This window comes from Sciurus carolinensis, chromosome 9 (assembly GCF_902686445.1).
Source record: "Sciurus carolinensis chromosome 9, mSciCar1.2, whole genome shotgun sequence".
In the NCBI taxonomy this organism is placed as follows: domain Eukaryota; kingdom Metazoa; phylum Chordata; class Mammalia; order Rodentia; family Sciuridae; genus Sciurus; species Sciurus carolinensis.
This window is the reverse complement of record NC_062221.1, coordinates 137,111,959-137,138,089: the sequence shown is the minus strand read 5'-3', so window position 1 is coordinate 137,138,089 and position 26,131 is coordinate 137,111,959. Positions and strand designations below refer to the sequence as shown.

General features: G+C 48.8%; 1 protein-coding gene across 1 annotated transcript in view; it reads left to right on the top strand.

The window, feature by feature from the left end:
* Window positions 1-14,684: 14,684 nt before the first annotated feature.
* Window positions 14,685-26,131, top strand: part of Dscam (DS cell adhesion molecule) — a 665,830-nt gene continuing 654,383 nt past the window's right edge. The window contains exon 1 of the mRNA XM_047564141.1: window positions 14,685-14,790. Within this exon, the coding sequence (XP_047420097.1) occupies window positions 14,748-14,790 (43 nt within the window). The 5' untranslated portion in view covers window positions 14,685-14,747. The remainder of the gene's footprint in view (window positions 14,791-26,131) is intronic.

Below are 26,131 nucleotides of genomic sequence, written 5' to 3'. Positions count from 1 at the left end.
TTTTCTGGAAGCAGACACACAGACACACTTTATTTGCTCCTAGGCATCCCTCAGTTCAGTCATGTTGACATCATCTACCTTCTTAATAATATTATTGTCTTCTGATTTATGTGTCCAGGATGCTTTTCCATTTCTGTAGGTCTTCTTTTATCATTTTCAGAGCACATGTTTTGCATTTCTTTTGTTAAATATATCCCAACATATATTGTTCTTTTCAAAGTTGTTGTAGTGAGATAGTTTTCTTAATTTTCTTTTAGGTTGTTCATTAAGACTGTACAGAAATACAATTGAGTTTTGTGTATTTATCTAAGACCCTGCAAACTTGCTGAAATCATTTACTAGTTTTGATGATCTTGATAGTGAATTACTTAAGAATTTTCTATGTATAAGATCAAGTCACTGCCAGATAGATAGTTTTACTTCTTCCTTTCTGATTCGAATGTCTTTATTTCTTTTCTTTAGTTGATTTTCACATGTTAAAGAAGCCTTGCATTCTGGGTACAAATACTACTTGGTCATGGTGTACAATTCCTAGGTGTTACTGAATTCAGCTTCTATTATTTAGATGAGAATTCGTACATTTATATTTATAAAGTGTATTGGTTTATAGCTTTCTTTTCTTGTAATATCTTTGTCTGATTTTAGTAACAGGTTAATGCTGATCTAATAAAATGAACTGGGAGACAGTTCCTTCTCTTCTTATTTTTGGAAGACTTTTGGAAGATTTTCCCCACATGGGAAATATTTTGTGGAGAGTTTTGATTATGAGTTCAGTCTTGTCATTGTTACAGGTTTATTCATATTTTATTTTTCCTCTCAGACTCAGTTTCAGGAGTTTGTGGTTTTCTGGGAATTTAGTTATTTCATCTAAGTTGTATGATTTTTTGGAATATAATTTTTCATGGTACTCCCTTATAATCATCACTTAAGCTTAATAGTGATTTCTTCCTGATCATTTCTTAATTTTAGTAATTTGAATCTTCTGCTTTTTCCTTAACAATCTAAATAAAGTTTTGTCAATTTATTCAATGTTTTCAAAAAACTAACTTCTTTTTCGGGGGGCATTGATACCAGGGATTGAACTCGGGGACACTTGACCACTGAGCTGCATCCCCAGCCCTATTTTGTATTTTATTTAGATACAGAGTCTCACTGAGTTGCTTAGCGCCTCGCTCTTGCTGAGGCTGGCTTTGAACTCTGTCTCAGACTCCTGAACTGCTGGGATTACAGGCCTGCACTACTGCGCCTGGCTCATAGTTAAATCTTATTTTTGTTTTGTTCAGTCTGGTGACCTTTGTCTTTCTAAAGTCTATTCACGTTTAATGTTGTTATTAATAAGATTGGATTTTCCTGTTGTGGTTGTGGTTTTGTAGGTGCCTCAAGTCTTTTATGTTCCTCTGTTCCTCATTTTCTGCTTTCCTATGTGTTAATTGGATATTTTTAATGTAGTATTTAGATTTTTTAATGATTTTTCTCTATGATTTTTTTTGCAGTTTTGTTTTTCCTACTGGTTCATTCAAGATTTATAATATACTTATCAATTCATAAGACTATAGATTATAGATTTATACTAATTTAATACAACCAAGATACAGAAATGTTGCTCCTATTTACTCCATTTCTCCTTCCACTTTCTTGCACAATTAAAAGTTTGTTCTCTTAACCTTCTTTAACACTTCTGGTCCTCTTAATTTCTTTCTTGGATTTTAGTTCCCGACTTACATCGTCTCCTTCCTCTGACGGTTTTGTTTACACCTGCCTCCTTTGTCCTGTTATCATCAAATTGCAATTTTATAGGCTGCAGACCTAATAACAAAATTAACATGATTTCATGTAATTGTTTTTTAAATAATTTAAGTCAATAAAGCTCAAGAAATATGCAATTATATGACTGTTATGGTTTGGATGTGAAGTACTCCCTAAAAGCTCACGTGTGAGGTGATGCAAAAAGTTTTGGAGGAGAAATGACTGGGCTATAACCTTCACCTAATCAGCGAATTAATGCTTGATGGGATTAACTGAGTGGTAACTGGAGGCAGGTGGGTGTGGCTGGAGAAGTGGGTCATTGGGGCGTGGCTGTGGGGTATATATTTTGTATCTGGAGAGTGGAGTCTCTCTCTTTGCTCTCCGATCAACATGTGAGCTGCTTCCCTCTGCCACACTCTCCCCACATGATGCTCAGCCTCACTGGAGCCCTGAGGAATGGAGCCAGCCTTCTATGAAATAAGACCTCAGAAATCATGAGCCCTCAAATATACTTTTCCTCCTTTAAAATTGTTCTGGTCAGATCCTGTAGTCACAGCAGCGAACGCTGATTAGAAGAATGACATTTACAAATGAAGTATGGAATTCCACGTATGGGCATTTTTCGTTTGTTTCTTTCTTTCTATGAATCTGAATTATTGTCTGGTGTCACCTGTGATGAGCTGGAAGAAATTCTTTAGATTTGTAGTAATGCAAGTCTTCTAGCAATTGGTTGTGTCTTTTCCTTTCTGGAGAGATCTTGTTTTGCCTCACATTAGAAAGATGACGTGGCCGGAAGATGTTTCTTCCATGACCATTTTGAATGTCACCTACTGCTTTGGCCTCCAGGACTTCTGACAGTCACAGTTCACCTCCTGGTGGCTCCTTGTGTGTGATGAGTTGGTTTGTCCTGTGGCTTTCAAGGTTTCTTTGTCTTTTGCACTCAACATTTTGTCCATAAAGGGTCTGAATTTGGAGCCTGGAGTTCACTAAATTCTTGGCTATGCATATGGAATATTTTCTTTCCATTTGGGTGTTTTTCAGCCATTATCTGTTAGAATCTTGGACTCCTCCTTCAGCTTTTCCGTTGTGGACATTACCCTTTTGTTGGCTGGCCTGCTCAATGATTCCCACACGTCCGAATGCTGCTGATTTCTCTTCGTTCCTCCTTCTTCAGAGTACGTCATCTTTATCAACCTGTTTTCAGCCACTGGTTCTCTCTGTGCCAGCTCCTGTCGACTGCTGAGCCCTCCAGGGAATTTTCATTTCATTGGTATACTTTTCAACTACAGAATGTTTCCTCGTTTTTTTAAAGTTTTAATTTTTTTAGTTTTACAGATCGCATCTTGATTCATCGTACACCAATGGGGTGCATCTTCTTGTTTCTATGGTTGTGCACGATGTAAATTCACACCATTCATGTGATCGTACATGTACACAGGGTCATGATGTCTGTCCTTGGTTTGTTTTTATAATCTTGACCACTGTGCTGATATTCTCTGTTCAATGAGATATTGCAAAACAAACCTGCCCCTTAATATTTTTTAGGCATCATTTCTTTAGTTTGTCAAATGTACTTATAACCAGGTCTCTCCAAGTTATTTTTCTGTTTTTTTTTTTTTTTTTTTTTTTTTACTTTTCCCTGTGAATTTTGCTATTTCCTGTGTCTTTGAATATTTGCATATACTTACCTCCCTGGAGGCCCGTGCACAATATTTGGGTTTTTATCTGGTGCCTGGGCTTTTTCCCCTGGAGGCCACCACCTGGATGTCTGTCCTCACCAGGCAGTCGGTGCAAACTCGCCCTGACCTCCTCACCTGAGCTGGACAGTTCCTCTAGCCAAGCTCTCTGGTCACTGCTGTACTGGCGTCCCCTGGACTAGCTTTCCACTGCTCCCAGGGAGCCTGATTTTTCCCAATGGGGAAATTACTATTTTGGGATTTTGACTTATAAAATTTCAATTCCCAAAATTCCCAAAATTTTTTTGGGATTTTAATCTTTCCGGACTGTGATTTTGGGGAGTTGGGACTTATAGGAATTTGGTGTTTCAGGTTTGAATGTTCAGGATGGTGTCTCTCAGGATTCTGGCAGGCACGGGTGCTGCCCGCCACTACCCTGTGTGCTAGATCCTAACCATGTCTGGTGACGGAGCACTTGACCCATGGACAGCCACTGAGGGACCCCGTGTTTTATTTCGTTGAAATCAATTCATCTTTAATTTAGGCCCACGTAGCCAGTGGCTGACACCTCGGGCAGAACAGAACTGTGCACCAGGACCTCATGAAGCTCCCTGGTATCTTCTGATGCTAACAACATTGAATTGAAAGAGTGCACTTACTTGGGGTAAAATAAAATGAGATTATAATTAAACACCTATTTGATAGAAAAGACTGTCACCAAATGATCTGTTCCTCCTCTGTCCTACCGACTGTATCTAGTTCCCCTTTTGAGATTCATCTCTGGATAATGGCTTCCTTTGAGATCTGTCCAAGTGCTGTCTATGCACATATAGACAGGAATGCATGCACACTTCTTCATGTAGGTGGGAACATAGGGGACCCGTGCTTGTCCCTTACATGCCTCTTCTACTTCCAAACATCCCGGAGATCTTGTATGAACTCTGAAGCTGGCTTGGCTTTTAAATGACTGTGTAGTACTCCACAATTAGGAACCCATTTATTTATTTAGGTACAGAAGATTAAACTCCAGATTGCTTTACCACTGAGCTACATCCCCAGCTCTTTCTAAATTTTTTATTTTCAGACAGGTTCTCACTAAGTTGCTTATGGACTCACCAAGTTGCTGAGGCTGGCCTTGAACTTGTGATCCTCCTGCCTCAGCCTCGTGAGTAGCTGGGATTACAGGCATGTGCCCCTTTGCCCTGTGCACTGTTATTTGTTTAATCAGTGTCCTGCTATGAATAAGTCAGTTATTCATGTCCAGTTTGTAAAGATCCGTGAAATGACACTTCAGTCACTTGCATGTGGGCACAGCTGATATGTTTATGGTAGTAAATTTCATGAGAAAAGAACTGTGAAGACAGGTTGCAGATATTTAGCATTTGATAAGTTCTCTTCCTTGAGCTGCTCTCAGAAATATAAAGCGAGGACAGTTTCTATACCTTGAGTGCGAGGTTGTCTGTGGCGCCCCAGAGAGGCAGCTGCTGTTTATCTCTTTCACAGACGTATCCCTGTGGCCTAGCCACTAGTAGGGGCTCAACGATCTTTGTCACGTGAATGAATGAACGTCCCAGTTGCAGCTCATACTCTGAGTTTTCCCCTTGCTCTGGAAGGACTCTGCTGAAGGTGGAATAGGTGACATTCGTCTTATGCAGCAAAGACTGCTGACAGCTTAGGCAGTCAGGTATGGGTTAGAATGACTTGCTTTGTGCCGTCCCTGGAGTAATATCCATTACCATTCCCAAGGAAATGGTAACAACGAAGTCAAAATAACGTGCACTGTTGAGAGCTTCCCTTTAACACTTCTCCTGAAACGTGGTCACATCACATAGAAATTGGTGGGAGAGGTCATTGCTACATTGAGCTCCCAGAGCTCTGCTCCCGGTCGCTCTGGTGAGCTTTCCTCAGCTGAGAGGGCTCTGCCCCTGGTCACACTAGTGCCCACAGTGCTCCTGCCAGGGAGTGAGCAGAAACCCTGGGCAAGACAGGCAGGGGTCCTCCCTTGCCACCTTCCTCGCCACGCTCAGCTCTCGCAGAACACTCGATGCCATTTCTTCCACACCCGCCCAGCAGCCCTTCACTCTCTGAGCCGTGTGCTTCTCCGAGGCCTTGCTCCAGGTCAGCCCAGGAAGCAGCCCCTCTCCCCCTCAGCTGCTCTGCCCTCGACCCTCTGGGTTTGGACTCTGACTCCTCTGCTGCCCTGGGATGCACCTCCTGCAGGGGAGTGGGAAATGACATGCTGGAGCCTCGTGACGGGTCACTTCATGACAGGGCCACGGGGTGCCCAGACAGCTGGCAAGCCCTCTTTTCAGGTGTGTCTGAGAGGTGTTTCCACACGGGAGTAGCTGGCGTGGGTGAACTGAGTGAGGCACAAGGTCCTCCTCGCTGCGGTGGGCGGGCCACATCTAACCTGTCCGAGGTGTGAAGAAGTCTCTCTGACTGCCTGAGCTGGGCATCCTCTTCTGGCCCCAGCGTGCTCCCGTTCCCAGGCCGCCGAGTCACCCTGCCATCTTGCCTGGGTCACTATCTTGCAGGTGGCAGAACTTGAGACTCAGCGTCCAGAACCATGTAGGCCAATACCTCACGATAACTCGCCCTCCCTTTTTTCTCTGCTGTGACTCTGGTTGATTCACAGATACGTCCTGTAATGGGATCTATTTATCCTACTGGCTTTGTTTCCTGGAGAGCCCTGACTCATAGAGACTTGGCGCTTCCATGAGAGTATGTCCGAATGGGCTCTCGCGGCACCTCTTCATGCTGACGAACGTGAGCCCCCAGGCTGCTCAGAAACTCCCGGGGGGACATGGGTGCCGAGTCGGAGGAGTGACAGAGCTGTGGAAGGCAGGGGGCTCATCCCTTCCCTGAGATGCAGCACGGCGGCCTCCAGGCAGGACCAGAGCCCTCAGCAGAGAGGCCAGAGGACACCAGCTGGGCGTGGCCCGCACACACGGAACCTGCTCCAGGTGGGACACAAGCCTTGTCACGCCCCCTATGAACTTTATCTCACTTCTTTATTGATCTTAATTTAATCTGAGGTATTTTAATAGAGAAAATAGAACGGGCGAACCACCCGGAAAAGTGCAATAGTCAACACAACCCTGCGAGTCAGCCACCCCGGCTTCCATTCAGTAGCTCCATCTCAGGAAGTGAGGTGGCGCCCGCCCTGGGCTTCAGGTCAGCCGCTCGCTTCTTCCTTCACTCTCTTCCACTTCAGCCCAGTCAGGTACAGGTGTTCCCGCCTCGGATCCTCCCCATTCTCCCTCTCTCTCTCTCTCTCCCTCTATCTCTCTCTCTCTCATTTTCAAAAGTATATACCATTTAAAAATATTATATACTATGCTGTGTCTTGCGTTTCTCGATTAAATATGGTAAAAATGTTCTCACGTCACTGATGCTTTTTTGACTATAGTGTCCCATGGACACTTCGCTTAGGGATGGACACTCAGACACCCCCTCCCTGCCCCTTCCTCCCCCTCCCCCTTCCCTCCTCCGCCTCCTTCTCCTCCTCCATCCTCCCCCTGCCCTTCATCTTAGCAAGCTGGGCTGCAACAGCTAGCATTGTGCATACAGCTTTAAATACTGTTTATTATATTATTTTTTTACCTCAATGGATAGATGACTAAGACTGAAATTGCTAAGTGGAAGAGTGTTTTTTTTTTCTTTTTTTCATTGATATTGCCAGAGTGCATTTAAAATAAAGAAATACATAAAAATATCAAATTGCCACCAGCAGTGTCTGGAAGTGTCCCTTCCCCTGCGGCCCAGCAACATCTCCACTTCTCTGAATTCTTTTCTCATCGCTGGTTGAGAACCAATATCTAATTGTTATTTAACTTTCCATTTTCTAGCTTATCGACGCAGTGAAGGCGCTTCTCAGGTTTGTGGCTGATTTTGCTTTCGTTTCCTGACCGTTGTGCGGCAGCCTGGGCCTGGTGAGTGGTTTTCCTGGTGATGGGTTGGCAGGTGAGTTTGGCCCTCTCTGAGACCCTCCGGCGTGCCGTCGAAGCCCTCTCCTGTGCTTCTGATGAACTGCCCATGAAGTCACAGAGCAAAGCCGGGGCATGGTGGCCACCCAGTGACCCCCTGGGCTGCTTCCCCATTCTGTGACCCTCAAAAGCCACACTGATACCTGCCCCCAGGTGCGGACAGCCTCAAGTGAAAACCACCATTCTTCACCTGGGAGGCCCCTCCTGTGAGGTGGTCCCAAGCAGAGCCGCCCCAGCCTCTCAGGGCTGCAGGGATTCTAGGAACATGGGGCTCTGCGGAGACGGGGTGCCCAGGGGGATCTGGCACGGCTCTCTTAACCCCTGTGCTCTGGCCCTTCCCCACACTGCCCTCCTCTCTACAACCAAACCCAAGGGCTTCAGGTCGCGCATGTGATCCTCTCTCCACAGGGTCACGCTTGCCTTTGAAGTGTTCTGAGCTTCTGAAAGGCATTTGATAGAAACCCCGCCTGCACCTTTCCTTATATTCAAATTCCGCAACTCCATACCTGTCTCCACTGAAAAAATACCGCCTAGTATCGCCTATCACAGGCCCCTGTCTGGTACAGGGAGAGAAAGATTTAGTTTGATGAGGTGTTTATGCAAGTTGGTTGACATTGAAGGAACTTTTCGTTACCCTTCCTCCATCTGGGTGTCCTTTCTTACCATACCAATCCCATGTCTCCCAGGAGGTGAACTGCAGGGTGCCACTGAGGGCCACCCTGTCTGCCCTCTGATGACGTTTCTCTTGAAAACCTGGTTTCTTTCCTAGCATTCTGCAGACGTTCACTGAGCACCTGCTCCGTGCTGAGCATCATTCTGGGTAAGAGGAATGCAGCAGGAAACAGGGACGAGGCCCCAGCTCTTCTCCCGGTGGACGACCCCGTGAAGGATACAGAGATGTGTGACTCAGCAGAGACCAGAGCTCCAAGGACACAGGCACACTGGAAGACGCCCTGGCTGGGTGTCGTCAGGCACAGGGTGTCTGGCGAGCAGGTTGGCATCGGGCGTGATGGCCGTGGGGGCAAACTGCAGCACATCTGCCGGAAGAGGAGAGAACACGTGGGCGTGTTGGAGGAAAACCCCGGGAGCCCCTCTGGCGTGTGCGCAGGAGCATCGTGGAGGCCTGGAGGGGAGCAAGGGGCCGGGCACCACGGACCCCAAGTCCCACCCCTAGGAAGGCCGTGGGCATCCTGCTCAGGGCTTGCTGTGACCTTGTGTGTGCGCGCACTGCAGGGCCACGCTGCGGCCATGCGGCCTGGACGGTGTGCGGGGTGGACATGGTCAGCAGCATGGTCCCGAGGGAGCACGGCCACCTGGCCTTTGTTGGGGGTCGTCATGGACCCTGATGGGTGTCATCGCAGACCCTTGCTGGCGGCGTCCTCCCAGGCCCTGCCCACCTCCTCCCTTCAGAGGCGCTGAGTGCCGTGATTGGGTGGGGGCCGTGCTCCGCCCTGGCTGGCAGGGTGCTGTTGTGTGTGCGTCTGAACTGGCTGAGCCGAGCGCAGGCCGCCCCGTCTGGAGACGGGAGGACAGAACCAGCACCAGCTGTCCACCGGGGAGAACGGGAGTCAGTGAAGGCCTGGCCGCAGACGAGCCGGACACTCCGCCAACAGCAGCCGTGCATGGAGGCTGGACGGAGGGCTGGGGATGGCGTGGCTACCCTGCTGTCCAGGGAGGTCTCGGCCCTGGTCACCTCAGCCTAGGACCTCCGACACCAGGAGAGGCCAGTGCACAGCCAGCACCCTGGCTCCTATCTTGGTAGCTGGTTTCCGAGAGGTGCCTCTGCAGCCTTCTCACCCCACAAGGCCGTTCTCCATGGGACCCTTGAAGGGGATGTCCCCAAGGTGCAGGTCCTGTCTGTCACCTCCCTGCTTACCAAGGCCAGCAGCGCGCTTGCCTTCAGCGTGAACTGCAGACTCCTGCCCGTCCTTCCCTACCTCCTGCTCTAGCATGCTGCCTCCCTGACCGGCCCTCTCCTGGGAGGCCTTGCTTCCTGGAGCAGAAGCCAACACAGCTGAGGATGGCCCCAGCTCCACAGAAAACCTTCCCTGACCACACGCACCCACACACGGACACCACAGACACACTGTGCACACACACACCACACACGAAAACACACAAAACACGTGCATACGCACCACACAGAGTCACACCATCAACACACACATAGAAACACACATTCATAGAAGCCATGCACAAGTGCACAAAACAGACACACAAAAATACACAAACCACACAAACACAATCACACACACACTCACATACCACATGTGCCATTACACCACACAGAAACATAGAAATAGCACAATCAACACGCTATCAGAGAGACACAAGACACCAAATGCAGACACACAACACACAGACACAAAAACTCACAAAACCACACATGAACACATGCACAGAATTACACGGAAACACACAGGCACACACATACACCAGTTACCAGAATTGAACCTGTCAGTGTTTGATTATACAACTCATCAAATCGTCACACTTGCTGTTTGGATCTTCCACTAGCAGTGAGACTTGCAGGGCCAGTGTCTTGTCACCGGTTTCACACACAGTGAGGGTGACGTGTGTAAGGCAGGCTGATCTTACCTGCGCAGCCTGACGGGTTCCCTTCGGTGGACACACCTGCAGAACGTCTTCCAGATTCAGATTTGGGTGGAGAACGGGTCCGGCGGTGGCCCAGAGGCCCCTTCCATCTCCAAGCTCCCCAGGAAGGACTGTTGGCTGTGGGTAACGCCTCTGTCCTTGTGGAGGGACCCATTGCTCCCAGGAGGAAGGAGCTGCAGGGTCACTGTGGACTCTGCCTCTCTGCCCGTCGCGGTTCTGAGGCCGCCTCAGCCTGCTCCACGCACGGCAGCCTGGGTCAACCACACTTACCAAAGTGTTTCTCCAGGCCCAGGTGCAGATAGATGGTGGGGACGTCATGTCCCCTTATCAGAGCCAGTTCTCAGCTTCTGAGATGAGAGGAGCAGGTATTACGATTCCCCTTTTCACAAGAAGAAACCGAGGCCTCAGAGTGAATTCTGAGCTCTGTGGGCAGGTGGATGCACCTGCGCCCCGGCAGTGCCTGGTGTGCCCGAGTGCGGGCGCCTCCCTGCCGTCTCGTCCTGATCTCAGGAAACCCTTCCTCGACGCCTGCCTTGTGACTGCAGGGCCTGGTCCTGTTGCAGGCTGAAGGGTGTCACCTCCTTGCCGAAGGATATGACGGCATCCTCAGAATGCGGCCTTGCTTGGAAGCAGGGTTTTGGCAGGTTGCAGACGTCATTAGCGAAGAGGTCACACTGGAGTAGAAGTCCCTCATTATAGGAGTGCTGTCCTTATGAAAAGAGGGCAGACAGAGACACACACAGGGACACAGCATGTGGGATGGAGGAGAGACTGGAGAGAGGCAGTTGTGCATCGGGGAATGCCAGGGATGGCCGCCACCACCGGAAGCTGGACGCTCCTCTGCTGCTGGTTTGGGAGGAGCAGAGCCCCACCGACACCTTGATTTTGGAGTTTTCACCTGTGGGACTGTAAGGCAATGGACTTCTGTTGTCTTGAGTCACCCAGTCCGTGGTCCTTTGTCTTGACAGCCCTTGGAAACGAACACAGGTCCCACGAGGGGAACCACTTCTTGTCTTGATCAGAATTCACCGCACGGCTCAGACAGGAGTGTGCTCACCCCCGTGGTGGCCTTCCTGCCTCAGTGCCCTCCTCCCCTTCTAGGTTCATGCCCAACCCAGCCTTCAGCACACAGTTCTTCCTGATCTTCCAGCCAAGGTGGAGGAGGAGTCGATGATGGATCTCAGAGGGTGCGGCTCCCCCCACGTGCATCGCTTCTTGCCTGGCAGTGTGCACTGGGCCCAGAGTTGCCCCTTGAACTTCGTCCCTCCTTTGTGGGAGAGCCGACCCCAAGCTGAAGGAGGCCAGCATGGGACATGGGGCCATTCCATACGGAACTGTTTCAGGCTAGAGGTGGATCTGTGAATCTAGTTGTCACTAGTCAGGAATAGAGAAGGGCAAATTACCTTAAACCTAATGTGTTCCATCGAGTTGGCTTTTCCTGCGGTCCTGGGGGGAGGGGAACTGCCCTTCCTCCAGTTGGTTCCGTGTGTTGACATCTTCCCTGGACCTGGAAACTCAACCCAGCTACTCTATCTCCTTCCAAGGAGGGAGTGGAGGTGCTTGACTCTTTCACCTCCGGATTTCCACAGTGCTCCATGCGTGCCTGTCCCAAGGCAGCCTCCACTTATGAGGCAGAGATCTCCCCTCCAGCCCACGAGTCTTTACTAGGTGCTGACATGTGCCAGCCTTGGGAACGCCTTGCCCATCAGGAATGAGTGCCTGGTCTGGTGGACATAACCAGTTGGCAGGATATGCATGATTTGACACTGGAGTATGCTGTGTAAATACGTAGAAGTGAGAGTCGGGTGTGCGGGTTAGGCCCATTCTGGATGCATCGGAGAGCAAACCATGGCGGGCTGCTTCCTGGGGTGGGGCTGATGCCCGGGCACCGGGTCCCTCCAGGGCCTATGCTTAGGACTTGAACTTGAGGTAGATAGAATGTTCCACACTTGCCATTTGGCATTTTTAACCACATTATCCCTGAATTTATGTGCTTGCCTCCAGCACCTCCTGCCCGAGGGAGGCCATCTTTGGGAGAGATCTTGCCTGTCCACACCCTGCCTTGTGATTCCCTGGCCATGAGTCCTGGCCATGCTCTGTCTCTCTAGTTGCTGCTGCTCTGTAAAAAGGTGGCACAGCATTTTGGAGCAGGTCTGTGCTCTGCCATGGCCCACACCCCCTACAGGGGCTCTGGGAATGCACCCAGGAGGACTGGAGTGGGCATGTGCTGCTTGGCATCTTGGGGTGGGGCCTGGCAGCTGTCCCACCCACAGTGGCCCCACCCCAGGGCAGCAGTGTGACAGCTCCTTCCACAAGCAGCTCAAGCCTCTGGCCCACTTCAGATCTCAGTGCCCAGTGCTTCCCCATGGTGGAGGCTGCAATCCCTTGGGCAGAGCCCTGTGGGTATGGGATAGTGCCGCTGTCTCAGGGCACACGTCAGCTAGGGGGTGGTGAAGCCCCTGGCAGTCGGAGGCTGCTCCCGCTGCCTGGAGTCACCTGACAGAGTCCTGGCATCTTCAAGGGCTGCATAGTCCCTAGACTATTCCCAGGCCCAAGGAAGGGCAGCAACAAATAGCAAATAAAAGACCCCATGACAGTCCAAAAGAAGCTGGGGAAGAAAGGACAGTTTTCTGCGTTAGGGCTTTGGATCTTTTTTTCTTTTGTGAAAAAGCTGTCCTCCGTTTTCATTTTCGACCTGCCCTCCCCCAAAATTATAAAACCAGCCCTGCTCCCCAAACTCAGTTAGGAGACTAGCTATCACTGACCACAGTGACTGCATGCTAGTTTCATCCTGCAGAGCTTCACAGTCACAGGAGTAGGATTCTGACCACTTCCATCCTGCACATGAAGAAGATGAGGCTCATGGGACACACTTGAGCCCCAGAGCTAATGGACGTGGAGGCTGCCTCTGGATGTGTCCATCCCAGGGCCTGAGCACCTAACTAGGGCTGAGTTGAGCCTTGCAGATGGCTGGCGTGCAGTGAAGAATTTGTGAATCAAACGCCTGGGAGACCAGCTAGATGCAGAGCAGAAATCAGACCCCTCACTTGCCTTCCAGGCTGCATCAGGAATGGCCAGGGAGTGAACACCCAGTGCATGCAAAGCCAGAGGACATGCTGGTTCCTGTGTGTGGTACAGCAGGGTCTGGGCCCAGCCAGAGTGGGCGGCAGCACGTGATCACCTGCAGATGCAGAGCAATGGCAGCCAGCGCAGGCTCACCCGCTCAGCTGACCCTTCCCAGTGTACACAGGCCTGGCCATCTTGTGCCCAACCCTGGTAAAGCACCATTTTGTTCCTGCCTCACCATTTGCTTTCCTGTGCTATTCTGTGAGCTGTTTTAGGTGTGTTTAATTTGGGGGACACATGCAACCTACAGGGGAGAGCCAGTGCCTGGGTAGCCCACTCTATCCCCCACGAAGCCCCCCTCCCTGGCCGCCCCCAGAGGTTTTGCAGTCTCTATTGCTCTGCCTCTGAGCATTCTGCCTTGGATGTTAAATTGGGGTGCATTCCATCCTTGTAGGTCATTATTTTGCAAAGTAATGGAGTTATGAATGTATGCCCTTTTAAGAGCATCTATTAGAATATCATTATGACTTTAAGAACCTCAGACAGAACATTCGGAACATGTTATATGTCATTTCTTTACAATAATGTGGAAGGGGTTACTTGTTTGGGATTACACAAATTATCAGCAATTTCAATCAGCTTTTTATGCACCATTCAGAGAGCAAGATTAGAATTGCTGTGTTTGTATTCTACGATGTATTGAAGATAATTAAAAATTAGTCGGTGAAATCATCGAGATCTTTTACAGTAGCAGCGATCTGCAGGCAGCATTTCCCTCTAGGCAAATGAACCGGACTTTTCTGAGAGTAAATACGGAATCTGAATCCAGCTGCACATTTTATTAAAACTGCTAACATTTCGTGGTCACCTCTGTTTAGCTGGCAATCTTCCGGAATAGTCACCCCTGACCATATCTTATTAGCAACCGGCAAGAAAATAACTAAAAATAATCGGCCGTTGAAATGATTATTTAAGCCTCTAAGAAATTCATGCTGATGACTGTGCGTGACTGTGTGGTGGCTGCGCTCTCGCCGGTCCTGCCTCCAGTTCGGCTGCACTTCTCTGCTGCTGCTTTAAGACTGCAGAGCGCCCCAGCGGCCAGAGCAGGGGAGGGGGCGGCTCGCCTCCGCGCGGCTCCGGGCTCGCAGGCGGGGAAGGTCGGCGGCGGCGGCGGCGGGACTCAGGCCGGCGGCGGCGGGGAAAGATGAGCCTGCCCGCGCGCCTGCTGCCTGGCCGCGGAGGCTGAGGGCTGGCGCGCGGAGGCCGCTCGCTGCGCATTCCGGGCGCCGGTGCCCGGGATGAGCTCACGCCCGCGGCCGCGGCTGCCTGCACCTGCCGACCTGCCGGCGGCCCCCTGAGCGGACGGCGCACCTGGGCTGCGGCCGCGGCGGTGGGCGCGGCGGCCGCCCGGGAGCAGGTGCGCGGGAGCGCAGCGCGCGGAGCGCAGCCCTCGCCCCGGAGCCCGGCCGCGCCGCGTGCCCGGGCGGCTGGGCGGCAGCAGCGGCGGCGGCGCCGGCGGCGCGTCCTCGGCGGGCGGCGGGCGGGCGGCGGCCCCCGGGCAGGTGGCGAGCGGCGAGCGGAGCGGGCCGGCGGAGCGCGGGGGGCGAGGCCGGCGCGTGGCTCGCTGGCTCGCGGGAGGCCGGGGAGCAGCAGGGGCATGTGGATACTGGCCCTCTCCTTGTTCCAGAGCTTCGCGAATGGTGAGCCTTTCGGTTTGTGATGAATTTCATTTCTTGTAATTGACCGCGGTGGGGGGGGGGTGGCGGGGAGGATGCATGGGTGAAGTCTTGTCCCCTTCTCCCCCACCCGGGTTTAAATTTTCATGCTTTTATTTATTTTAAAAATATTTCTGTCGCTTTGGAGAGGAGAGATGGTAGTGAAGAGAGGCCGGGGAGAAATTGCTCGGTAATCATTTGAAGGAGCTCACCTAGCCAAGTGACAGCTCAGAGCCTAACTCCAGTGCTAGAGAGCTCCTCATTCAGAATAAACCAGGTTGGGCGAAAGCAGGAGACGGGAAGATCGCCACTTTGAATATTACGGCTGGAGAAGGGACATGACATTCCAAGTGCGGGCAGGTGGAGGGGTCAATTAAGAACGTTTGCTTTCGGATTCAAAGCGTTTAAGCCTTTAGAACAGGTGTTTTAATTCTGCTACAATTTATCTCCAGCAGTAATGAAGGCTTTAAGAAAGATCTTTCCCTCCGTGCCCCCGTCCCCTTGGTGCTACATCCTCCTCACTGTAGTATATATAAAAATATGCACTGGTAAGCATTACATCATCTGAAATGTTGACGAATTTTTTAAAAAACACCTGTACAGTTGTAAAAATGAAATCAGCGAATATTGTAAATAGTATTTCTTTTCCCCTGACCAGTCAGAATTACATTTTGAAGTGCTTTCTTCTTGGGATTTAGAAAGCTATTGCTCTTGACTGAGTCAGACCCAATTAGGAAGTGTGAAGGCACCTCAGGTTGCCTATCACCACGTAAATGTGAACTTGCATGTATGAATGGCTTCCTCTCATGTGGGAACGAGAGGGGATTGTCATCATTTGACATTGCCTGGGAGTAGCTACGGCTTGAATTCCCATTTCAAATTTCAGAACACACATCTGCATAAAATGTATAACCTGCTGACAGTTAAAATTAAACCATTAAGCAGAATCCCTTACCGGGGGGGGGGGGGTGAGAGGAGAGAAGAGAGGAGAGGAGAGGAAGGGAAGGGAAGGGAAGAGAGGGAATCTGGTCCTTGTGAGAAAATACGAGAATCAAAGGGAGGCTCTAAGATTTTCTTGAAAGATACACAGAGAAGCTTGAGCACCAGCTGAATAGGAGAGCATTCTCTGCGCCTGCCTAGGTAATGCTTAAAGCATCAACACACCAATAAACCGGAGGAAACGCATAAATGGTGTCCAGTATTTTTTAAAACTACGGCTAAGGTAGAGCTGAATGAAGAAGGAACTCCCCCAATTAACATGGAAATGGCATTTCCCTCTTTAATATAACCTAAAGCAAAGTGTTTGAAACTTTCATTTTGAGATTTCCTTGCAGGAAAAAATTGCAACAAGTTCTGACATGACACCCCTCTTTCCCAGAGGGCACTATACCTGTCCTGTCTCCTCGTGGGAATTTACCTTGGGGAATAGATCTGCTTTAGGGAGCACGCAGTGATGGGTTAGAGGAGTCTGCCTTCCTGCCGCTCTGCTAGCATGAACTCGCAGAGAACACATAGTCGCTCACAGATGCGTGCCAAGGCCACAAGACTTGGTGGCCTGTCAGGGTGACCATCTCAGGGACCCTTGGAAAGGTCTGGGTTGGAGGAGGAAATGACAGTTCCACCCCATGAAGAAGTATGTGTTTCAGGATGGCGAGAGAGGTCTGCTTCTGCGTGTCCCCAAGCAGATCTGTTTTTCAATTCAAGTTACATATGACAAAAATGGTGTGGAAGAATGTATGATGGTCTCTCACACAGGACTGCTGTGAATGTTTGTGATATTTTTGAATCAGCATTTCATAACTAAGAACATCACAGAAAGACTACTATGTAGTGATAGAATGGTATGAAACCTCAAAAATTCTTCTACAATATAGAAAACAAATGCAATCATTACTTACGTCCATCGGTACTGAATCCTGAATTATCTTCAACTTTTAACATCCATAATTAATCCTACTGTAATGAGCATAGATGGATCACACAACATAAGATATAGACAGCTCATGCAAATGAATAGTTTACATTGCTGTTGTGTGTTCTGGTCCTGCTATGAAGGTTAGGAAACTATCTCATATAAAAATGGCCCTCTATATGATCAAGCATTGAAAAAAAACAAAAAAAAAAAAAACAGCCTGATCGTAGAGCCCTGGCCCTTTCATTTGGTGGGGCAGGGGCAGCTTTAGAGTTTTGCAAGGAATGATGTTCAATAAATACTGTGCAAAGGATCATAAAATATATAGTCCTTCCAAAATAAGAAAAGAGTCTGGTTTGAAATGCTGCCTGTTCATAAGACTATTTCAAACACGTGAAAGTAAATGGTTCCTACTTACAGAAGGAGGCTTAAAAAAAAATGGAGAAGTTTTTTTTTTGGGGGGGAGGGGTCAACTGTCATATTTTGGCCTCCTTAATATTGAAAAACACCTGAATGTGTGTGATAAATGCCTATGAATACTAATACCTAACCTGTTTATTGCTAGGCCTCAAACATCAAAATGTCTGAAAACATTTTTTTCATTTATTAAAAATTATGCAGTTTGATATTTTGGGGGCCTAATAAAATAAACCCACAGTACATCTGCATGTTAACAGTAGATGCCAACAACCTTCTTACTGATTCATAGGAGGGACACTTTATTTTAATAAAATCAAGATTGCTGGACAAGCTGCCGAGTATTTTGGGCAAAACCCAGAAGTGGAGACCAGTGCCTTCACGGGTTAAAGTCTGATGGATGACCTCACCTGATAGATAAGGTGCAGCAATCGTGTTTTAAAGCAGTCAACTTGTTCTGCAATGCTCTGGAAATACTCACACATGGGATTCTGATCCAGCGCGAGGAGCAGGGCACACATGCGTGCAGCACATCACACGTCACCATGCCTTCTCGGCACAGGCATCTCACTGCATCACATTTATTCGAGTTTACAGTTCTTGTTAAAAGCGTAGGTGGGCTGCAGATAAGCAGAGTGATGAATAATCCGATTGCTGTGTAGAAGGCATCTTTCTGTCTGCTGACCTCTGCTTTTAAACACTCACATGCATCATCGGCATTGTCTTTTGCTGAGCCATGGGACTGAGGTCTGCTGCATCCTGCCCTCAGGGGTCCCAGACATGGTGGCGATGAGAGAGGGTGAGGTGATGGCATCGAGGGGTGTTTGCCAAGGACACAAGCGGGGTGCAGCACCTGTGGACATGGCCAACTGGTGGGGAACTGCAGGCTTGATTTTTTTTATGGTAGAAGCAGACCTTGGTAAGTACAAATGCACCTCGAGGGCTTTGAAGGTGATTCTTTAATTTCCACGATTGCACGTTAGCAAAACATGTTATGCCTCCCTCATCTTAGATTCAAATTCTCCCTCAGAATTTCAGGGTTCATCTGAAATTCCCAGGCCTTTCTACTGAAGCTGCATGGCCCCTACAAGAGGCCTTCTGTAGGAAAACAAAATGCCAGGCAGACCTTTAATAAATGGCAGCCATCTGACTCCACTTCTTGACCCCCCCCACCTGTGCCATTTGGGTGTCTCCCTGGCTTGCCGTGCCTTTAGGCAATCAGTGAGCCGTCGGGCAGCACCCGTGCAATACTGCCTACTGGTAGGGCACGTCATTTTTATTTAAAATGTCCAGTTTGCATCCTTAGGGCCTGGATCTCCAGGTGGCAGGCCAAGTATTTTATCAAGTATTTATATTTTATCATGTGTCCATGATGGATAAGGCGCTTCGACTGTGTTGAAAGAGACTCAATCCAGTGTACATCAATGAAACTTGACGTAGCGTGGAGGGAGGGGTCATTTACAAAGACCTATGAACACGGTAGGAGATTGGGAATTTGTATTTTAAAAATAAAACGATGGATTTCTCAAGTGGCTGCATTTCCAAAATCTTTGGCATCAAGATTTCACAAATTAGCTGAATACTAACGGGTGAGATTATGAATGTGGCTCATAAATAATTAATAGACAGTGAAGAATACGTTTGGCATTAGAGCACCGAGGGGCATTTTTGGATGAGCACTCCAACACCCTGGCTTTCCTGTGGACTGGCCCACCTTGCCCACGCCTGGCAGGGGCCCTGGGCAGCGTGTGCATGCACAGTCGTGCCGGGGTTGCTTGGCTGCTGCGCTGAAGTGCATGCTGGGCCTTGGTGGCCAGCACCATTCAGCCTGGGTGATGGCGAGGTGGTGATACCTGCATGTCAATTGTGTCCCCGCCATAGGACACTAGTGGGCGGCAGACCTCACAAGACTCATGCAGCAAGCCGTCAGCAGAGAAGGCAGGCGCCTGCGAGGGAGGACGGCTGGCACAGGTGCCGGGGCTTTCCTCCCAGGACGCCGCCCGGCATCCCGCCAGCTCGCCGCGCCCAGACTCCATGTCTTGGGGTCCGTCTGTCTGAACAGAAATCATGCAGAGGCTACGGCGGTCCAGAAACGGTCGGGAAGCCTTTGTTTGAGATGGTACAAAGGAGGACCCTGTTCTCAGCAGCGGTAAAGGAAAAGGAGGTGTCAGGGAGCAGCTGCATCTGCAGAAGGGTGTATTTGCATACCCCCTTCCAAACTGGCGAGGGAACCCCGGCATAGGGTGTGCATCTTGGCGGTGGCAGCTCTGCGCCTGATTGGCTGACCTTCCAATGTCATTCCAGGAGCCGAGCTTCTCCTGCTGATGGTGACAGGGGTGACGCTGATGCACCGCTCTTCCGCTCCTCCGCAGTCCGTCAATCTCAGGCATCTGCCACAGCAAGACTCTAGGGACTAGGAGCCCCTCCCCTCTCCCCTAGGCAAATTGGGCAGCACCTGTTCCTAGGGAACCAGGAGTTAACTCTTTGTGTTCCAGAGTGCTGGCCACAGAAATTCCTGGCTCATCTCTCACTGCCCCTCTCCCCCGCAACCCAAATGTATTTATGCTCTTTTCTTCAATGTTTTAAAAATGCAAGGAAATTCAGAGTTGTGTTTCCTTTGCCAAAGGCTTGCCTAAGATAAGACAGTGGGGGCGGAAGATTGACTGTGCTAGTCCGAATTCTGGGGCGGAAGCACATGGGTGCCGCCTGCAGGCGATGCATCATCTACCTGGGCAGCACAGGGGGAGTACCAATGGGCAGGTGCGGATACCTGGATTTTGGTTCAGAGGTCAGACAGCTTCACCCAGGATGTTGGGAGGGCTGGATTCAGAGACCTGCTCCAGGAAGTTAAATCCCATCCTTAGCCCTTCTGGCGAAACCTGGGACTTCCCCTCGATGGCATCTGCAGCAGCCTGGAGCTCTAGGTCATTTTGGTGCCTCCTGGAGTCCATCTTCCTCCCTTACTAGATTGTGACATCCACAAGCTGAGAGGCAGGCAGTGCCTGATTGTGTCCTTAGCACAGGTAGAGTACGGGGCCAGCTGTGACCTTCATGGAGGAATAGAGAAAGAGAGGGACCCTGCCCCTCTCCTCACTGACCCTCCTCGTTCTAGGGGCCTCTCCTCTGCCTTCCTCACCCACATCTTGGCCGAGTGTCCTCTTCTTGACGGGATCTCTGATTCTAAGGGGTTGAGCTGTTTGTGAGAAGTGTGTAAGCATGGCTCAGATTCCCTGACCACTGACACCTTGTCCCCAGTCTTCTCACATGCTGACCCCACAACTGGAGAAGTGTTTGTTTTCTATAAATGCTTGTGGGGTGTTTTCCTCTCTTTTCCCAAAGGGGATCCACATTTGGAATATGTGCTGGGACTTTTGACAACCTGATTTAATGGCTTCAGGTGATCTTTGTGCCATGAGTGGGTCAGATGTCTCAGAAGCTAAGTCCATCAAGGCACCAGACCCCTTGTTCCCAAGGGACATGATTTAGAATTCCAATGCAATGTTTAGTGCCCTGTCACACTTGGAAAGCCAGCTCGAAACATCAAACCAATGTTTAAGCTTCCCCAACAGCTCCTGGGAATTCATTTCTTCATCAAAGAACCACCCAGGACATCAAAACAAAGCTCAGTTTCTGAGGCCTTAATCATCTTTAAAAAGTCGCACTACTGTTTTCCTAAGTATTCCATGGATTTATGGGTTTCTCATCATTATCTTATTTTGCAGCAGGACCAAATATAAAAGTTGATACCTCATCAAAGTAGCATAAAAGAGATGTGTTTTAATCTTTGTTAGATTTCCAGTTTGTATTCAAATTTAAGAATCAAATTAAATGTCATATAGCTTACAACATTTATTTCCTTTTGATTTTTGGAGATCTGTGTTTATTCTGTGTTGGTTGACACTGATGGTTTTGTTTTAAGAATCATCCAGTTGGATTAATTTTTGGTTTATAAGCTTCCTGGATTATGTAAATAGATATCGTGGTTGAACAGACAGGGGATGGCTCAGATTGAAAAGACGTGGTGAGAGAGGAAAAGAGAGGCTACTACAGAGTCAGAATGACAGGGAGTCGCACATCTTGTCGATGTCCCTACTTAAATTATTTTTTACTCCAAAGACAGTGAATAAGATTTAAGAGTGAGCAAGCAGTCCTATTTATAGAAAGTCATTTTTAAAAGTAACAGCAAAGACTGGGAAAGGAAGAGTCGACAATCAAGGGATCACCTCCATACTGAACGCAGCTCTTCCTACCTTCCTGGCGCTGTGCGGAAGTGTGGAGGAGAAACAAAGCATACCACCCTTGTGGAGTGATTGAGAAATCACATTAGATTCTCTGCAGAATATTCTAGAAATGCTCTCAGGGTTGAAGTCTATGTCAGACCTGGGAATATAAGTATTATTTGGAAATGATTTGAATAGGTCTGAACATGGGCCTGGAGGTGCAGAGAATAGGTTGGGTTTCAGCACTGCTGTGAATATTTATTCTACAAGAAGCGTTGACTCCCTTGCAGGTTTCAGTAGCAGAGCCCTTGGAGGACAAAACGAGCACGTGCACCTAGATGACAGCAACTGTTCACATTTAGGACCTTATTGCCCCCCATGTTCTCTGGTTAGTGGATTCTGGAGATTGAAATTGTGACACACGAACTTGCACTTAGTCAGACCTGGTGGGGCCCACAGTCTTGCTCCTGACTTTACGACGGGCACAAATGTCACTGGACCAGGAGAAATGACAGACTTTCCCTTAGAAATGAAGCAGCCTTGTGTGTTATATACACAAGTGAGATCACAAGTATTTTTCTTTCTGTGCCTGGCTTATTTCACTCACCATAATGTCCTCCAGATTCCTTAAGTATACAAACACACACACAATATATATACTATGTATTGTATATATTATATATATATATATATAATTTAAACATTAAGGAAAAAATTGAAATATTCTTGGTCCTAGGAGTGCATGTGTTCCATGTGACATGTAGGCTTACCTGTTCCATGTGGGTCTTATTTCCTACTCACAGTAGAAGCCGTGAAGGAGCACGGAAATTCTGCTGGTTCACAGGTTGAACATTTGGACTGAAGTCAGGTCCTGACTGCGCCGCAGTCCGAAGCTGTGCGGAACACTTCCCTTACATCTTATGAAGAACCATCTGTAGTGTGGATAGCTCTGTAGGCTTCCCCTAGATTACTGAAGGGCCGTATTGAAGAAGTGGCACAAAGAGAGTTGACCCATTTACTGATTTTGACTCAGGTGAGCCTCCATTTTTAATATTGAAATGAAGAAACAGAAAAGAGTCTTAAGTCTCACATTTTCCTGCACTGTGAGTGAGACAGCCCAAGTCAGTTTATAGTTCTTTCTAGGTATCTGAATGCTCATGATCGCATGAGTCTGCAAAAGAGGAGTCTGGCGACAGCACCCCAGGACAACCTGAGGGCCGCAGAGCTCTCAAGTAGCTTTGGTGTCATCACAGGGTCACCATGATGGCCAGGTCTGAACTGACCTTGGAGACAGCGGGCATGGGTTATGGAACTGAAGCCATGTCATTTGCAATGGCTGATTGCTCTGGGGGCTCCTGCCATCGATTCCTCTCGTTAATCCCGGTTGCGGCATTGATTCTTCTCAGGAGTCTGCCTTCTCCACTCACCACATGCACTGCAGGGTGATGGGGAAATTTCTATGATTTTATTGTCAGACAAAGGCTGAAGATGATGAGCACCCATATACAATTCAACGTGCATTTGAATTTGATTCCTCTTTCTTTCTGTGTAGAGGAACTGAGCTCTATTGTGGAGTCTTTTTACTTTGAGTAAACAGGATTTCTCATGAGAAAAGCTCAAGATTCATTTCTTCTCTCTACAGCAGCCCCACTGTGGTGTGATCTTGGGTTCCCATAGGATACTGCAAACCCCAGATCCCAGTCTGCTTAATTACAGTGTTTATTTCTTAATATCAGCTGTAGAGCTTCTTTAATAACTGATGAGTAGCTGCCAGGGTAGAAATAGCAATGCTTTGTGATATTACTTGTGAGACTTCAGGAATGAGCCAAAGACAGCCCACACGCTCCGCTGTCCTGGGGAAGCGGGCACCATGGCTGAGGCGCCATAGTTATTTTACTGGCCCTGCCGGATCTCATCACGGCGGTTCCTTCTTGCTTTAGCATATTTTATGTTCTGGTTTATTGATGTCATGTGCTTTGCGTATGGATTTGATTCCATTGTCTTTCTCATGTTGACCTCTATCAGAGCCCTTTGCAGCCCCAAGGTAGCTACATTGCTCATGTGAGAAACTGGTCCTGGAAACGCTTTGGGTTACGATATTGAACAAGCTTAAGAGATGAGCTCGGGGGAGCCTGGGTCTGTCTGCAGCTGGAGGGTTGGCTTTGACCTCCCAGGAGCATCGCCCTGCCTTTGTCCAAATGTCAGTGCCTGGGCTCCTGGCAAAGCTTATGCTCACGAATGACTCTGGGCTCATGTGCTCCGGTGGACTTTCTTTTAGATAAGTGATCACAAGTTGACTCTTTTATCATTCAAAGTTTGTGTCTTTATGCCAGGTTGCCAGAAAAAGGAGCAAATAGTATATAAAGACAGATTTGCGTTTCAGGCCTTGTTACATATGTGATGAAATTGAGGGCAGTTATTAGTGGCAGAATAATCTTTTCACAACACCGTGTCCTTGATTTTTGAACTAAAATAGACTTGAATGTGTGCTGGAGACAGGCCTAAATTCAGAACCTTAAAAATATCTTTTTGTGTCCTGAGATCTTATTTTAGATAATATTAAAAATAACCTTTCCCTCCTAGGCATCTTAAGCAAGTTTGATGTTATAATCCATTGGTGGTTTTATGGTGATTCACCGTAGAGGGGACCCCTCAAAGCTGCTCCTGTGAACCGCAGCTTCAGAGAGAGTGGCCTCAAAGCCACCGTGGCCAAAGGCCTGTGATTTCTGCTGACTCATCACTACACGAGTTAGGGCAGTCGTCTGCTTCTTTGCAATAATAGGCTCCTACACCTATGTGTCTTTAAAAAAATTTAAAAAGGAAGAACATTGTGTGAAGGAGTCACAAGCTGTGCCCGGGGAGTTGGTGGAAGAAGATGCCCGTTTAAAATAGCTCACGGTCCTCTGTGATTGGGAGGTTTGAAGCCTACACAGAGCAGTACACACTGTTCTCTTTCAAATTTTGTAGTAGAGTAGGCCACCCTTTCTCACCTCTCCCCCACGGAAAGGGCATCAATATTTCCATCATTAGACCTGGTGACCTGCGCTAGACTCCTGAGTAACTGCAGATTGTGAATCACTTCCTCGTAAAAACAAAAGAGCAAGAGGCGGTGAGCCTCAGATTTCTTATTAGAACAAATCTCCTTACCCCAAAGAAAACACTCCTTGCCTACCTGAGTAAGCGTCGGGGGTTTTCCCTGAGGTTTCTGACACCTCTCTGTGAGAGCAACTCTTTCGAGATGCCCTCCGCCTGGTGGCCGAGGTGGCTAAGGTGGGCAGCGGGTCTGCTGTGGTGGATGGAGATCTCTTGGCTAGAAACTGGAAGGAAATATCAGTGTTGCGTCTGCCCAGTGAGCGTGTGGGCGGAGCGCCACGTTGCCTGCGGCCTGGACCCTTCGCAGCTCCTCGTGTTTCTGGAGTCGTGGTGGTCTGCTCTCGCAGGGGCAAGAGGAGCCGGGCTCTCGCCTCCACCTGCTTGGGCAGCCTGCAGCCTGGAAGCAAGGTGGGTTCTCTTGACCTGGGAGTGTCCCTGCTCAAGGGTGCGCCAGAAGGCATGTGCGTCTTCCTAGGCTTCTCTGAATGGGAGGAAGCTAGAATTTAATTATTTTTTCTGAAGGACACAATTAAAGCATCATGGGTTATTATAGGGTCGTTGTGAAGCTCTGGAAAGAACCATGAGAAAAGCCAGCTTCCTGGAACCAGGCAACTGCTCTCTTTACCCCATTATTTTTAGCTGGTGGGGTTAAAAAAGACCTCCACCCTCATTTTTATGTCCTGGTTCTTTTTAAGGAAGCATGCTCCTAACAATTTGTATTTTTTAGTTAAATGGGCCGTTCTCATCTGAGGGCAATTTTGTACCCACCCCCTTCCTATGGTGGGGGGGGGGCACTGGTAATGTCTGGACACATTCTGATGTCCCAGCTCCAGATGGAGTCTGCTGCTGGCATCTAGTGGGCAGAGGACCGCCGTGCTGCTCAGCGCCCTTTGATGCTCAGGATGACCTGGCAACAAAGGGTTATTTGTGCCAAGGTTAAAATCATCTAACTGGTTAAGAACTGAGTTACTACAAGGTAACATCAGTTCTGTGTTTTCGCCATGGGTTCTGGATGTTCCTGGCCAGAAAGGGGACAGAAGATTCTCTGAATCAAATCCCAGTCACAGTCTCCTGCACGACTAAGACCATAGCAGACACCGCTTGTCATCGTTACCCTTTCGCCAGGGTTTTCTCCTTGGCTTTTTAATGAATAAAAGGAAGAAACCCATTCCCGCTCCCTCCTTTGTCATTAGGAACATGATGCTCGAGGTGTTCCTGGGTCCCTCCAGCCATTTTCCCCTCAAGTGATTATGCTAATTTGTGTTTGATCAGATGATTAAATAATGATGTGATTAATCCTGTGCACTAAATGCTCTGAATGTATTTTCTCTCGCCTGGTTGCCTTGTGCCTGAAGCGCCCCGTTCTGCAGGCTGATGGAGCCTGTGCTTTCTGTGGATGTAGATCTCCGTCTTTAGAGCACTGCAGATTCTCTCTGCACCTGGGAAAAGGGGCAGGGATGTTTCTGCACCCTGTTCTCTCAGGCAAGGGCTGGACTGCAGAAGCCTCTGGAAACATGGACGCCCTAGTTAGAAAGCACTGTTATTTGAAGATATTTGACGTGTAAGTGGCTTGGAGAGGGGGGCGTCTGTTTTGCAGAGCCAACAGTACTGGCTCCCGTTTTTCTGGAGACTTCCTTGTGTGCCTCCCTCTCACTGCCAAGTTCTCCCCGCGTCAGCCTGTGTA